General features: G+C 35.2%; 1 protein-coding gene across 2 annotated transcripts; it reads left to right on the forward strand.

Moving 5' to 3' along the window:
• The first annotated feature begins 1099 nt into the window (after positions 1-1099).
• LOC124369810 (homeobox protein Hox-A4a-like) lies at positions 1100-12365 on the forward strand. 2 transcript variants are annotated; one of them, XM_046827924.1, is made up of 2 exons: positions 1100-2130; positions 10951-12365. In XM_046827924.1, exons 1-2 carry the CDS (start codon positions 1347-1349, stop codon positions 11277-11279), a joined length of 1113 nt encoding a protein of 370 aa, XP_046683880.1. In that variant the 5' UTR covers positions 1100-1346; the 3' UTR covers positions 11280-12365. The 2 variants fall into 2 exon arrangements, with proteins under 2 accessions (XP_046683880.1, XP_046683879.1); XM_046827923.1 differs by having other exon boundaries at positions 1102-2130; positions 10948-12365.
• Positions 12366-15744: the final 3379 nt, after the last annotated feature.

Raw genomic sequence — 15744 nt, forward strand, 5'->3', positions numbered from 1 at the left:
AACACTTTTAGTGACTTGAGACTAAACCAATTGAGTTCTTGTTGCAGAACGTGTGTGTCTGTACCTTTATAAAAACTAGTTTTTGTTTACAAACCATTAGCCAGAACAAGTTTCAATTTGGCAAGGATATCAACTTTTACCAATATTACTTCAAGAACGAAAATATTAACGTTAATATAATACGTCATTATCAATGTCATTTTTTGCATCCATTTTGTAACAAATAATTGCCGAAAGGATAGTGTGTCTTGGCTCTCGCTGCCTCCTCAATCGTTTGGCGTCAGTCAGCCACAAATTCATGGTATCGCATATTCAAAGCGATTAGAAGCGTAAAACATTGAAATGTACAAGTATAACAGTTAAATAAGACATTTTATTTGTTACTCGCAGGAGCTCGTTATACAGATTGCTAAATTACACTACGATTATTCACGTGGGGATAACCAACATTGACAGTGTTTTACTGATTCTACCATTTTATTTTAATTTGTGTTACAATTTGCCATATCTTTGACGTCTATTTAGAGAAGAACCAGTGCAATTAAACTCAAGCGTATGTTAAATATATTAATCATCGTACTATAAGTAGCTGTTCTTGCCAAAACAAATTTGCTCATGGGCTTCGTGTCTCTATAGGGTTACCGAGGGGTCTCATTCATCTAATTTCAGACCCATTAAGTCCAGGGGTAGATACTAGTGGAGGAGGGGGGCAGGACAGGTTAATCGCTCTATGATCAACACAGTAAACCTCAACACAAATATATTTCGTCTCGGAAGATTTCAACATAAAGGGTATTGCGAAGTTCAAACAGGGGTAGAGTGAAGCGACCGCGAAGCGAGGCGAGGACGGCGGGCGGCGAGCGAGGGGTGGCAGATGTGTGCCAGGGGCGAACGTCCCTCCCACTCCCCGCGCCCGAGCCACGGCCATAAACCACTGAAAACCGGGGATACAATGAACGGAGAACTATAGTTGCAATGTTTGTCGAAACGTTCAATGGGACTCGGCCCCCTCCCCTCGCAGACGACCGGGGGTGCAATGACACACTTTCCGAGGGTGGAGGGGATTTCGACATTTTCCTGATACGCACAAATCATTTTCGTCGTGAAACTCGGCCAGAAGGCCGCTACCAGACCGGTCTGCTTATCAGAGTGATAACAGATGAGTTATTGTTGTCTTATCAACTCGTCCAGTGATTGTTATCAGTGGTTGTGTCCGCCGAACAGTTCAGTCTGCTGACGTGAAGTGAAGTCGTGCCTAGTAATTGTCGACCAAGTAATATGTTCTCGTGTTGTTTCTTCTAGTGCTTATTTTATTTGTTATCGTTTGAAATTTAATTCTACGTAATATGAGTGCGTCTTCGACTTACTTCAATAACCAGCCCATGAGGGGGCCGGAGGGTATGGAACAGTTCTCGAACCCTTACTGGAACGATCATTACAACCATCTTTACCACCAGTACCAGAATCATCTGTACCAGGCACCGCATGGTGTATTCGATCCGAGGGAAGAAATGGAGAAAGAGGAACCGTTCGTGTGCAAGAGGCTTTCGGAGTACGAGAAAATGAACATAAAGATGGAAAGTGAAGATTCCTTGAGTTGTGAAGACCAGAGACATTCCCATTGCGAAAAGACCGGTGAAGGTATGTTTGCCAATAACCATACGAGATTCTACAATGAAATGCATCTGACCCATCCCCACGCGTTCGAGAGCACGATGATTTCACATGAGCACCCTTATTTCGACCAGATGAAGTTGGAGATGGAAAAATCCAGACTGCCCCCCTTTCAGCATCCTCACTTCGAAAAATTTGCGATCGAGGAGAGGAACCCATCGAGTTCTCCAAAAACTGTAATACAAGAAGAGTACCTCGACTACCCCAGACTGACCGAGGGTTCACCGAGTCTAAGTCATTTCACGCAGGAGGAACAGGCTCCCAAATTTGTCGAGGGTCACACCCGCCCTCCCGCCTTCGCCCAACATCACCTGCGCAACTTATACTCCGTAGACAACAACAATGGGGGCACCGTCAAGACACCTGTAGAGACCGTTAAGAATGGTCTACCTGAAGACGCTCGGCTCGTCGAGGACACCCGAATCTTCCCCTGGATGAAGTCATCCTTCCATAAAGGTACGGTTCAGAATCTTTCAAATTTATTTTGACATATTCACGTTTCATATATATTATCACACTGGTTAATATTTATTACCTCATTTCATTTCATAAATTTTTTATACAACTTCGTCAGACCTAGGCCCCTGTATAAATATATGATGAAATGTGCACAATAAGCCTAAGGTCAGACGAGGTTAATTTAATAAAACGTCTCATTTTAGATTATGTTAATATTTATTTAGCTTTCACTTCATTTCATTATTCGTATTCATATAACTTAAAAACCAACGGAATAATGGCCATATTTTGACCGTTGGTTTCTTACAGCGTTGAAAGTTGATGTAATATTACAAGTTCTGACACAAATATTACAAACCTGACATTGTTATAATGAATTTAACAACTAATATCCAAGTTAAACACGTTGAAAATATTTTAGGAATATAGTGATTATCTTAGGTATACTGACATATAACTAAGGTTAGTATGTTTATTGCTTGTTGCTTCAAATGATGAATAACTCTGAATGTCGTATTATGGTGCTCCTGTGCGTAAAAGCATTAGCTTAAAGCTTTCCTCATTTACGAGACTAAATATTGATCGTATAAGATTTATAAAATTGTTTTGAAATACGTTGTAATATAATTTGCATTTACTTCTACCAGTTTTAAATATCTCTACTAGATTATAAAGATTTGTGGATGGGGAGGGAGCGACCCAAATATTTTCGTAATTATAAAATGTGTCAGTTGACACACCAAATTTAAAGCGTTGATGAGAAAACCCAACACCAATCAATAAGCCTAAATTCTTCTTGCACTATTTTAATAAGTAGTCAATTTACTAAGACATTACTTTATCATAACTACAGATAGATAAATGGTATTTTACATAATACTACTCAACAAATTCTTGTATTGGTGATTATTTTTTATTATCATAGTCTCTTGTTTCATATGTAAGGTATTACGTAATAAGGCATTCAATTAAAAGGTTATAATTATAAGGGGGGCACAGATAAAGTGGTTAGCATTTAAAATTTCTGAATTGCCCCAACTGAGGAGACATTTTTTAGAGGAGTAAGAAACGTGTGTACTGTTACAGCTAATCCAAATGCATATACAGGGTGTTTATGAACTCTCTTGAAATATTTTGGAGAGACAAACAAAAAAACAATACAAACATAGGTCAGAAACGCGTAGCGTGTAGTCTGTCTTTATGCATGTGTTTATTATTTATTGTTTATTATTTTATTTCAGAAAGCAGTGAACATGAAAAAATTCTCAAATTTGGCACAGTTGTTTTTTGCAGTCTCGGATCAAGAGAAAACGTTATATTATATGTTTATCACGTTTGAAGATGGCGGGCGTTTGCAGTTGTTAAATCAGAATACCGTAAAACCATTAATTATAATCAATAGTATACAGAATAATAAAAAATCTAATATAATCTAAATTTAATTAAAAAATGTTGACACCTAAAACATAAAAATCACAAAAAAATAATGTTGATATAAGCTTTTAAATGTGTTGTGATGCACAGAAAAATTGTCATTGTTTACATTTTTAGGCCACCATTACCCAAGTTTAAATGTTCACAATCTTATTAGTTTATACGGTGCTAATCTTTTAAAACTTCAATCGCCCCCAACTTGAAACGTGGTATAATAACATGATATAAAATTTGCTCTTTGTTTGAGGCTGTAAAAACTTTTTAATAGCTAGAAAAAGATAATCGCTTTCTGTATTGTAAGTGGGAGTAGAGGTAAAAATATACATACTTTATATGTGGATTTTATTTAGGTTTTTAGTTACATAGTAAATGATAACCTTCACAGTTGCCTGTGGCGTTTAAAATTTCATAATTTGGCATAGTTCTATAACCCATGCAGTTATTTTGTGAATAAAATAGAACTATTTCATAAAACAAGTAGTAATTATTCGTTGATTTAAATTATAAAGTATGGGGCACATCGTAAAATAACGGACATATAGTAACGAAAAGGTAGCGCATAGACGGACGGACAGACAGACAACCCTTTTGGTACAACAGTCAATAGAGCTCTAGGGCCTAGTAGGGCATCCTATTAAGAGTTATCGCACAAGCGGACAGGCAACGGCATGATTTCAAAAAGGTTATAATCTAAAAATGAACCATAAAATACACGGACTTATAAATATAATCTCCGGAAAATTTTGTCTTTGAAAACCCAGAAATGTCAACAGTAACGCGTAGGACTAAACGTTTGAAACTGCGCAGTACAAAATTTTTATTAATCAGATCTTAGCAAGAATGTTATTTTCGTTCGGCGAAACGTGCTCTGCAATAAATATTATAACAATTTTCCACAGTTTAAAAAGGTGTCGCAAAAATCTCAAATATTCGGAACACATGATACTTTAAGAACAATGGCGGCACATGCTTGATAATTGGTAAACAGTGTATATAAAGACCTAAATAGGACAAAATCTTGAACGTGAATCTCATGAGGAGAAACGTCGTGAATAAAACACACGCTGAAATCAGCTAATCCTTCCTGCCTATAAGTATAGGTTATAGGACCTGTTGGAGTTTATGTAGATACCGGATACCGCATATTTATGTGATGTCACATGGTTGCTTATACATCGGATCTTACCTAAGCCTCATTTTGTAAGTCCAGGCCTAATAACAAAGCATCCTAAGAACCTCTATGTCGATGTCTTCTCAAGCATCCATGACATCTTTGTGTTCAAGACCAATGATTTCCACGTAAAATCTCAGAATCATCCTAATTTAGAACTATAAATACTTATCTAAATCGTGAACATTCTCAAACAGCCGTGATATAGATAGAATCAATTCCCATGCCGCTTTCTACACTCTCTTGCTAAACCATATTAAGATAATACTCTATAATTGGTACTGCTGCGAGAAGATAATTTTGTCGAATTGTCGCCGTAAGGGGTATTCCTACTGCTTGAATTCTCGAAAAAGAGCAATAATTAATTGGAGGAATTGTATACTCGTTAATAACATTATTTTATTATTAGTTTCTAGTGGATACGGGATTCTAACTTCAAAGAATTCTTCCGTCTGGCTTCAAAAAAAGAAAAAGATTCTAATTATAATGTTAGATATTTTAGGACTTTTGCACTAAGAGTCTCTAAACTTTACAATATACTGTTTAATCTTCTGGTTAAGTTTACGTTTACTCATGTTCATGGAAATAAATGTCTTTTGAATAGTTTTTCTACAAAGTGTTACAGCCTAGAATCTCTATGTAAATCTGCATGGTTAGATAATAGAGGCAGATTAAATAAAGATTCACTTACATCACGCAGGTGCAGTAGGCATACGGTGCACTAAGTGATCCTCGAATGTCCAAATACGAGAATGGCACCCTTCGTTAGTGCAACTGAATCTCCTCCTGGACCTAATATTTATTGAGACCTTATATATTTATGAAGAAATACTAATTTATTGCCATTAATTAGAACGTCAACGTTAGAAGTAGGTTGAGTAGTCTTGTATGCTTTATAAAAAACAAACAACTACCAATACACAAAGAGAGTAAAAGTAAACTTGTTCCAGACTTTTTATAAAGCTCCTAAACTGTTTGAAATATTTACATTGTGCGAATCTTTCATGGAACTCGTTAAAAATTTAACTGAAAGTAATAAAACTATTCGTTTGTGAGTTACTTCTAAATTTAAAAAAGTTTTCGTCGGCTTACATGGCCGGTGTAATACCTAACTTCTTCGTTTTGAGATTCGTGCCAAAGCAGTATTACCATCGCAACACAACTTTTTTACATTTCGAGCCCCCTGTAAATCCCCAGCCCATGTTCAGACGAGACGAGATCTTGAAAACCTCTTTCGTATAAATCAATTTTAGTTTTAAACGTTAGTCATAATTACAGATGGTAATCTTTAGACCATACAATGTTAGTGATTCTCATTTACTTCTCGTCCATGAATACTCCTTTTGGGTTTCTCCTTAAAATCGCTAGCAGCGCATTTCCGCAGACTGATAAAAAGTTTAATCGACACTACCCACTAGCCAAAACTGATTTGGGAATATACAATCGCGTATTTATGACGTATTGAAACAACGAAGTTCTTTTACAGGTAAATTGGTTACAGGTTCACATCCTATCAACTTTTGAAATACAGATTGAATAATACTGAAAACCGTAATAAATTTCTGGTGATTCATTGGAGACGACCTCAGGCAAGAAGGTTTACGTGACCCCAATAAGTTCAATACGAGGACCCCAGCCCACAAAACAATAAACCAGCCCAGCTCATTTAACTATAGCGATATTACTGATACTGTAATGGCTCAATCCGATGTGAACTTGAGATAAGGAGAGATAAGCGCTCTCTCAATCAACTGGTTGCTCAATCGCTGCTCTATCTAGGTCAGGATAACTGCCCATAAGTGACATCCGGTCTAGAGACAATAGTGGACATAATTATTGTTTGATAACTAGGGAGAACACAGTTCTCAATGATTTGCACCCGAGTTATTGTTGTAGGGCACAAAACTAATATTGCTTGAGTTATTATTCATATTATTTCATTTAAGTATAATTTAAAGACCATTTTTTACACCATCTGTAAAATATAAACTTCTGAATTTCTATTAGAGCCTTGTAAGTTTTACAGGTTGCTCGCATACTATCTGGAAATATTTTAGAAATTTTTTCTTCGTGGCAAGACAAAAAAATGCAATATAAACATGGGTCAGAAATGCTTAATTTACCGTATATATGTTTTTGTTTTTGGTTTTTATTTCTTAATCTAGTAAAGATAAACACTCAAATTTGGCAGTCTAAAATCAAGAGCAAATAAAATAATATATTATCATACCACTTTTTAACCTGACGATTGAAGTTTTTAAACTTAACACCTTAAAAATTATAAAGATTGTGTAAATTGTTTACACGTATGCATATTGCATTCATTATAACAATATTTTGTCTTGAAACGAAGAATAAATTCTCAAACTCTTACCGGACATTTCGTTTACTGAAACTTATAAAATGAATGGAGATGATACCATTAAAAATGTGATAAATAATAACGTTTTCAATCTTCGTATTAATTTGACTATATTGTTTAGCAACCCCCTATTTATGCAGTAAAGTATTAAACATAAATGAGTTATTATAAATTGAAAATATATTTTTCTTTATTTTCGTTATTTTGAAGTATTTCGAGGATGTTTAAAAAAGAGTGCTAATTACTATTATTATGAGTGTATACGTATGTTTTGGACATGCATGCTAGTTTAATGTGCTCAAATATTAACAGCCGGCTGTCATGGGCTTACTCCTATAATCACCATGTTAAATCTTATCGACCATTTACACCTTATTTTTCATCGTGCGTTTATGGGAGATGTATTATTTAAAGATATAACTTATTTGCATCCTATCGAATTTTAGTTTTGTCGATAATCTTATAAGTTAATAAGAAAAAAGTAAAAAAAATATTATTGAGCTATATTCTTTAAATAAAATTTATTATTCACTTTTACAGTAAAGGGTAGTTATATAATATAAATGATATAAATAAATATAAAATCAATATGATGTAAAACTATAATCATAATCTATAATCTATAAACTATAATCACGATTATATAATATAAATATTATATAATTATATTACACAAATATTAATTACTGAAAAATTTTGTATCTCGATCGTAAAAGTGCATAAGGTTTAACATTGTTCTTAAGGGAAAAACTCAAGGTAGTATCACTACAGCCGGCCCAAGGAAATAATAACATAAACACTCATAATTTATTGATCAGTACATCCCTTAATTTCCCTAACCACTCACTAATCTATGGTTTAAGTATCAACAGACGTCAATAATGAAAAAGATGTCAGATCATATCACGTGAGTTATGAACAAACTATAAATAACTAAAATCCACAAAAATGAACATGTGTATTATTGAAACACAAGAAGTGGATCTTCATTCACAGAAATAAGCTACCGCAGCGTGCCGGCTCGTCATAATTACAAACAGCTGTTTATTGATCAGCTGATGTCTGTCAGGTGTGACGTCACGGCATCAGCTGGCCACTTGTTCGTTAACCGGGCCGTGCCGTGTCACTCTATTAGTGACGGCTCGGCGATCAGTAAACCAGCCGATATTTCTAACCAACTGTTAAACTGGCCTGATGGAGGAGATATAGACGTCAGTCGTAAAGGACAATATTTCAAAGCATGTAGTTCAATTAGGTTAGACCTTTTTCTAGATAGAGACGGGACAATGATATACCTTTTTCTTTTCTTGCCGATATTACTGATAACAGTCTATGCAAGAATCTTATCTAACAAACTATGAACTGGGACAGGAAATGATAAAGTTTTTTCTGCATATTGCAGTAGGTACTGACCGTATCGTAAGTTCAAAGCTATGTTTTACTGAGATGATAACAAAATATCTTTCGTTCACAAAAAACCCCAAGGCGGCTTTGTATAACAGATACCGGACGTTAGTGCTAGAAACTCGATGTTAAACAGCAATGTGCTTGGTACGTATGATTACTGAAGAAATAAATTATTCCAATTATTCCTTGTCATCGATCTGATAAGATATAGTTCCCTTTTCAATAAGGAAAACTGTATATATCTTCTGAAAGTATATTAAACTGAATCACTTAGTCATTCATTGTAATCATATAAGTGTTAATATATACTAACACAACACATAGTCATATTAACCTAATGTAGATTCGTTTCCGTAATAGCTCCTTGGATTTTGAGTCGTACCTTTCTATTATGGATACTTACAAAGACATAATGTTTAGACCGATTTATTACTTACGTACTTACAGCTTCAATCAATCCATTAAGTTCTTACGTAATACCCTTCTCGTACGATTACGGCATTGTCAAACGCACAATGGATAAATAAGAACAATGCCGTAATCAAGTGAAACAGGTTACACATAAGAACTTAATGAATTACCTCAAGGTTTAAGTACATAAGATAATGTCCCAAAACCAGATTAAAATTTTAATATAAATTGATAAGATTAATTACATCATATGGTAAAACATAATGCAGTATATAATTGAATTTAAAAATGTATATAGAGATAGTAACGTACAAGTATGAAAAATAAGAAAATATTTCTGGTGCATGTACAGTCAGGATCGAAATGTAGTAAATTTAAATCGACCTTTATACCACATGTCGCAAGAAGAATAATATTAGGTATCCTGTTTTATGTCGGATAGTTTGAAAGGATGGCGGAGTCACGGAAGTTTGCCGTAGTTGTGTAAAAAAAGTTTCGATAGCTTAAATGTTCTCTTTTCTTCAGGTGCCCAATTCTGAAACATGAGGTTAAGCATACACAGAAGCAAACACATGTAAAGAAACGCGCTATATTTGTAGTAAATATTGCAAATGTACGTAATTATTTTGAGTTTTCTCTTTAAGTTTATCCGAATTACAAGTTCGGTTGCCTATGTTACATCGCGGTCTTAACTACACTATAAGACATCCTGGAAGGATCGCTGGCGAGATACCTCACAGTCTAGTAAGACTATACACCGATATAAAGGATGCCTAGATTTTTTTATACCTAGCAAGTTTTTCATAACTTGCTAGGAAATCATTAATTGCTGTGATTGGGTCGCACGATTGATTTGTTTGGAGCAAATAATCATTGACAACTTAAAGGTATAATTATGTTTGATGCCTCGTTTCCAATTTATGATAACCTGTCACGACCTCATCGGTTAAGGGGGTCTACTATCCTAATCCAAGAAACAACAGGATATACGAACTGCTCTGCTTTACTCTCCTCCAAGTCCACGAGCAGTCACTTTAACGTTAGCACATCATCTCGGTGATTTACATCACACAGGTCTTAATTTTAACCTGATCGATCAGTCGCCACGTTATCTCTCGCCCCGTTCGTTAGATGGACAGCGGAGGACAATGGGTTGTAATCGCGAGGAGCATTAATCAGTCGCCCACGCCGGTGAATGGACGCACGGTGGCCTAATGGAGGCAGATGATGCTGTGGAGGTCCTTGGACACGGGCGCGCGGCGGCGGTAGCGGTAGCATATCTGCATCCACAGCGCATCTGTCTTCTCGCCCGGTATGGGCAGCTTGAGGCCAAAGTGTTGGCGGTGCAACAGCTGGGGAAATGCATTATAACAGTTGTATGTTATCCGTGATGACATACAATTACAGGCTGACAGGTGGAAAACGACTCCTGATATTTTGGACAATATGTTATTAGACGTTTTAACTAGTGACCGTGAACACACAAGACATTCTTCGTGCAAACAGAACCTGATTATCATTTATAATAGCTTTTTTAATAAATTCACTTAGGCCTACCTCTTGCCCAAGCTATGATTTTCCGAGCATAATAAGGGCATTATTTTGACCGTTAACACTCTTCGCTTTTTTATTTCTTACTTTTTGTACATACCGTCAACACTTTATTACTGGCAACTTTACGCCGTTTTATTAAATAAGATTTTATTATTCACAGTGGTTTTGGTGAGGATTTTCATTTTAATACCCCTCCAAAATAATCTTAATAAAACATTTAGATATTTACAACAATTTTACGTACTATGTTATTTATTTATAAAATGCTACCACCTTTTTTATGTTTTTAACCTTATGAAAGATGAAACAAATGTTTTCCTTTCATATCAATCCAAATACAAAATATATTTTATAAGCATATTTCACTTTTGCCTAACGTTATGGTCTTTCTCATTTCCGGCCATTGTCTGCAAAACAAAAATCTTTTTACTTAATGAACCGTTTTACTTTGTACATAAACAATGCAATGTTCCAGAAGGCGGTATAACTCCGGGAAGCAAACGAACTCGCCAGACCTACAGCAGATTCCAGACCCTGGAGCTGGAGAAGGAGTTCCACTTCAACAAATACTTGTCTAGGAAGAGGAGGATCGAGATAGCTCACGAGCTCTGCCTGACGGAGCGCCAGATCAAAATCTGGTTCCAGAACAGGAGGATGAAGTTGAAGAAGGAGATAGTAAAGCCGAAGGTAGAAGAGACAGGGGTAGAAGAGCCTACCCAAAACTCTCACGTTGTCAGCTCCACGACTTCTCTCCTACCGCAGCATTTAAGTCTCCACCCTCAGTCCTGCTTAGGGGAACCTCTGTAAAAGAAGTGAAACACGTGAATTTGTTCGAGTGAAAATCAAAATATTCATTATGGAGTGACCTGTCATTTGTAAGTTTATCATAGTATTATTCCTTATAAGCGTAAGATTTGTATTTATTATTTGAAACTTAATGGGTTTTTTAAGTGTTTGGGTTGATTACTATAGCCTAGCCTTAGTACATATACGATAGTTTGCAAACGCTTCTCTGAATGAATTGGGAATCCGGTTTTGTTTTATTTTTGTGAAGTAATAATCAGAATTAAAATTTACCGTTCAATCTACGGTAATATTTTGTGATTAAATCATATGCAAGCTATCTTGCGGCTGGTCGATACAATCGATACAAGTGTAAGTGCTAATTCTGTTAAGAATTCCTACTTTTAATTAATTTTTAATAAAGTTTTATTAATTGCTTTTATTTTCTTAGTAGTTAGATAGGAAAACTAACAGCATAAATATTATTATTATTAAAGCTAGTAAACTATACCCTATCAGGTGACAGTAAATTGTTGAAGGAGAATATAGAAATGTTTTATATTTATAGTAAAGTTACCTGGATTAATAGACATTTAACACAATATTTAATTTGTTTTTTATACTGTTTTGATTTAATTATCACTTTAAAAATATTATTGTAAAGTTTAACATATTATTATCTCGTTGTAGCAGAAGTTATTTTCGTTTTAGTTTTAGTATATGCAAATTATGCAGTAATACTAATAACAAGTATTGGATTTCTTTCGTTTTCAAAAAATATATTTTTGTGATTCATACACTTAATAATTCGTGTATTATCGCATTATTTATAAGTTGTAATTTAAATTTAGATCCGGAAGATGAAAAACTCGTATCTTATGTTTCATGGCGTTTCATAGTGTAAATATGCCCCTGATGTAAATACAAGTCATTTCATATTTTTTAAAAGTACTCTTTAATTATAAATATTTAATTTTAAAAAGTTGCCTTTAATATAGGACCTCTTGTGCCATTTACAGAAAGCTATTCACATGTTGAATTGTTAAAACTGATCTCGCAACTGCTATATGTACTTTATATAACAATAAATAAATATATATATTTATACAATTTGGAATTACAGTTATTTTTATGATTTTCCTACTTGCTTTCTAGTAGTTTAATCACACTCTCTGATACAACACTCTTAATTGGCGAAGAGAGACTGCCTAGAGAGATGAAGTCTAGATACTGTATAACACTAGCCATATGCAATACAAAACTTCGCTACCAATGCTAATAATTCTCTACGCTCGGAAATACGCGCATAGCGGTGCACACATGGTCCAGAAGCTGAGAGTCAATCTACACTGTACAAGCACCCGACTTGGTTTTTCTTGAAATCGATAAAGAGAGTATTCTTTCCAAAGAAATAAAATTGTCGAAAGACACACTAATTGTAGTGGAGGCCGAAATACGATGGTGCCACCAGAGCTACAAATACTGAACGAAATGTTTTCTCACATTATATTTGTTCGCTTACGACTAACCGTCACACATATACATAATAGTCATATCACCATGAAACATCCAGATCAAAAGACTGAAAGTTGCCACTTTAAGCATCTGTGTGTGGATTCTGACACTGTTAATACACACTTAGGTGTCTGACGGTGGTTTTTAGTTGTCAAGGTGAAAATATATGACCTCAGAAATATATTATCATTTCGTATTTTTAACCCTTTTGACACGGCTGGAAATCGATGACCTTCTTAAGGGAAATTTCTCAATTGATTTCAAAATCAGGCTGTGTGCTTAATAATACAAATTAGTTCTCCGATCTTAAATTAAAATTTCTAATTTAATCAGCGTTTTACAAGGAATAGTATTACAGCATTAAGAAATAGAAACTTTAAACTCATTTTTCACTTTACATGTTAAATTGGGAGTTGCCATACGTTGTAGTCTTTAGATTGTGACACACCATAATTTTCATTGATGGTTAAAGTTCTGTAAGTCATGCAGGAATCCGCAACTTGAATCCAAGTTCTGAGTTAATTCCCTTACCACATGTCCTGAAAATATACTGTTCTATTTATGGTAAGACAGTGGAATTGTATAATTCTCAATTGAATATGAACGTTCATATAAATATTGCTAATTAGTAATAGTAGCAAAAATACTGACGATGCTGGTAAGAATAAGTTTCAACTACTGCTTTTAAATTGTTGTGGAAAACTTTTACTCGTATATTAACCATTTTTTTAATATTCAGTGGCATCCAATGCTACTGAAATAAAATGCAAAATAGTATATAGCCTATACATAAAATTTCTTCAATATTTGTTTCATTTCATTCAATTCGAAAGAGCGAAAACCATTAGTTTACAAAAATTACAAAATCCCAGAAACCGTGATTGATTACTAAATATAGTAATTTATTATACTTAAATTTCAATTACTACAGTCAACTTACTGTGCAAAATAGTTGGTATTGAATTAATGTTGAGAAAAATTCAGGTTTTAATCTTGTATCAGTTTTGTTAAATATATAAGATGGACTGACAGTACTGCCAGAAATCAGCAGCATGAGAGATAAGTTACATAATTCAGTCTTATCAAAAAGAGATCCGTATCTCTCTAGGGTCCTACAATGTGCTGAGTTTAGCAATAAATGGTTCTGACAATCATCCGCTTCTTTCTGACTTCTGTAAGAGGTGTTTTGACACGCCAGTAGAACACTAAGGGACATTATTTAAAGGTATTAGACCTGGCGGTTGCCTACGGTCCAAAACGGTAACTCTAAAGGTGGCAGGAGTCAAAACACGTCATTTTCGCCAATAGCTTTCGTGGACGAGACGTAGTGAAAAGGGTTGGCAGTTCGACATGTTTGGAAACACTGTTGAGTTATGATGCCTTTTGTCATCGTGAAAGTTGGCGCTTTGAAGGTGTGTGGTGGGGGGTCCGGCGAGACAATAGGTTAAGGTTGTACTTTCTACTCCGACCTTGCGGATGAATGACAGGGTGGTATCGCTAATTATTAGGGGTTTACACAAGAAACTTCGCTAAACTGAGTTTAAATGCAATTATTAAAACTTCGAAATTTTCTTATTTGTCCATGGGCGGGATCGAGTTTGTTTTGTCAATGTTGGACTTATCACCCTCCTCACGGATTTCGTTGTTTTTGAATCTCTGACGAACAAACGAACTGTGTTAAAATGAAAGTGACAGGATTCCAGTTTAAAAAATTAAAGTAATTTTTATATCCGTGGTTGGGTAGTTGGTGTGCACTTATAAATAATCTTAGCCCTAAGGGCTAATTTAACAAATTACTGATAACAGTAACTCTCATCAGGTGCACAGCTGAGTGCACTACGATGACGATCCCAAAGCACGGTAGAGCAACCGAGTCTTCTACACATAACGCAGCTATGGTTGGAAGGGTTTCTTGAATACCGTATGTTGAGTTTAGCTCCAGTCCACCTTCCCCTTATGTGCAGCATCTGAAATCAGATGCTGTTGCAGACTTGACTCCTGAAATCTGAAATGAGAATATGAGAATACCTCTTCACCTACATTGCACTACTTTTTGTAGTCTGGTTGTCTGTTATGTCGAAACGATGCGGGGGGAGGGCTTCGTTTTGAGCTTCTTCGTTCTTCGTCGCCGACTATTCAGTCTGGATACCTTCGGACGAACATGACCAGTTTTCAGGGGTCATGTCTGCAAAATTATCAGATTTAAGATGCTGCACGTAAGAGGAAGGTGAAATGGAGCTATCTCAACATTTGGTATGATCCATATTGTTTAGATACTTTTCTTTCATTCTATAATCTTTAAAATTATCCACAATGTTCATATACTTTTCATTGATTCTACAATCAATAACATCCACATTTTTTAGATATAGTTAACATTCATTCTACAATCTGTTATATGATCCAAATTGTTTAGGTACTTTTCATTGTACAATTCTTAGGAGTTTCTACAAATAAAGTTTTATACGTTTTTAAATGTTCATATTCTGTACTTTTTACTTTGCTAATATTTTGAATTAACTTATGTCCGTGTGTCATAAAATACCAATTTGTGGTTATAACGACCGTGGCTATGGTTTCGTCACCCTGGACACGAACTCCAAGGATGTAGAAAGTCCATGACCGAAGGGAAGGCTGCATTACAAAGGGCCGAGGCGAATGACTCTGCAGGGACTCGCTTTCTCTTGCCCTACAGACCTACACCTAGCCCTTGTCCTGGACCTACCTTCAGTTCTAGCCGGCAAGAGCGAGCGTCTGCATAACATCATAGGTAAGTATGCTGTTGGTTTTTCTGTGAAGTGGGAAATAAAACATAGTAAATAAATACGTTTATAGACAAGTTATTAGTTAAGGGCTACAAAATAATTGCATATAAAACTTCTTAATATTACATGAAATCCTTTTGTTTATAGTGATATTTGAGCTAAACAAAGTTTAAGAAGTGAAACCACGTCCGAATATTTAATATTTCCTT

Source organism: Homalodisca vitripennis, chromosome X (genome assembly GCF_021130785.1).
Source record: "Homalodisca vitripennis isolate AUS2020 chromosome X, UT_GWSS_2.1, whole genome shotgun sequence".
Classification (NCBI taxonomy): Eukaryota; Metazoa; Arthropoda; class Insecta; order Hemiptera; family Cicadellidae; genus Homalodisca; species Homalodisca vitripennis.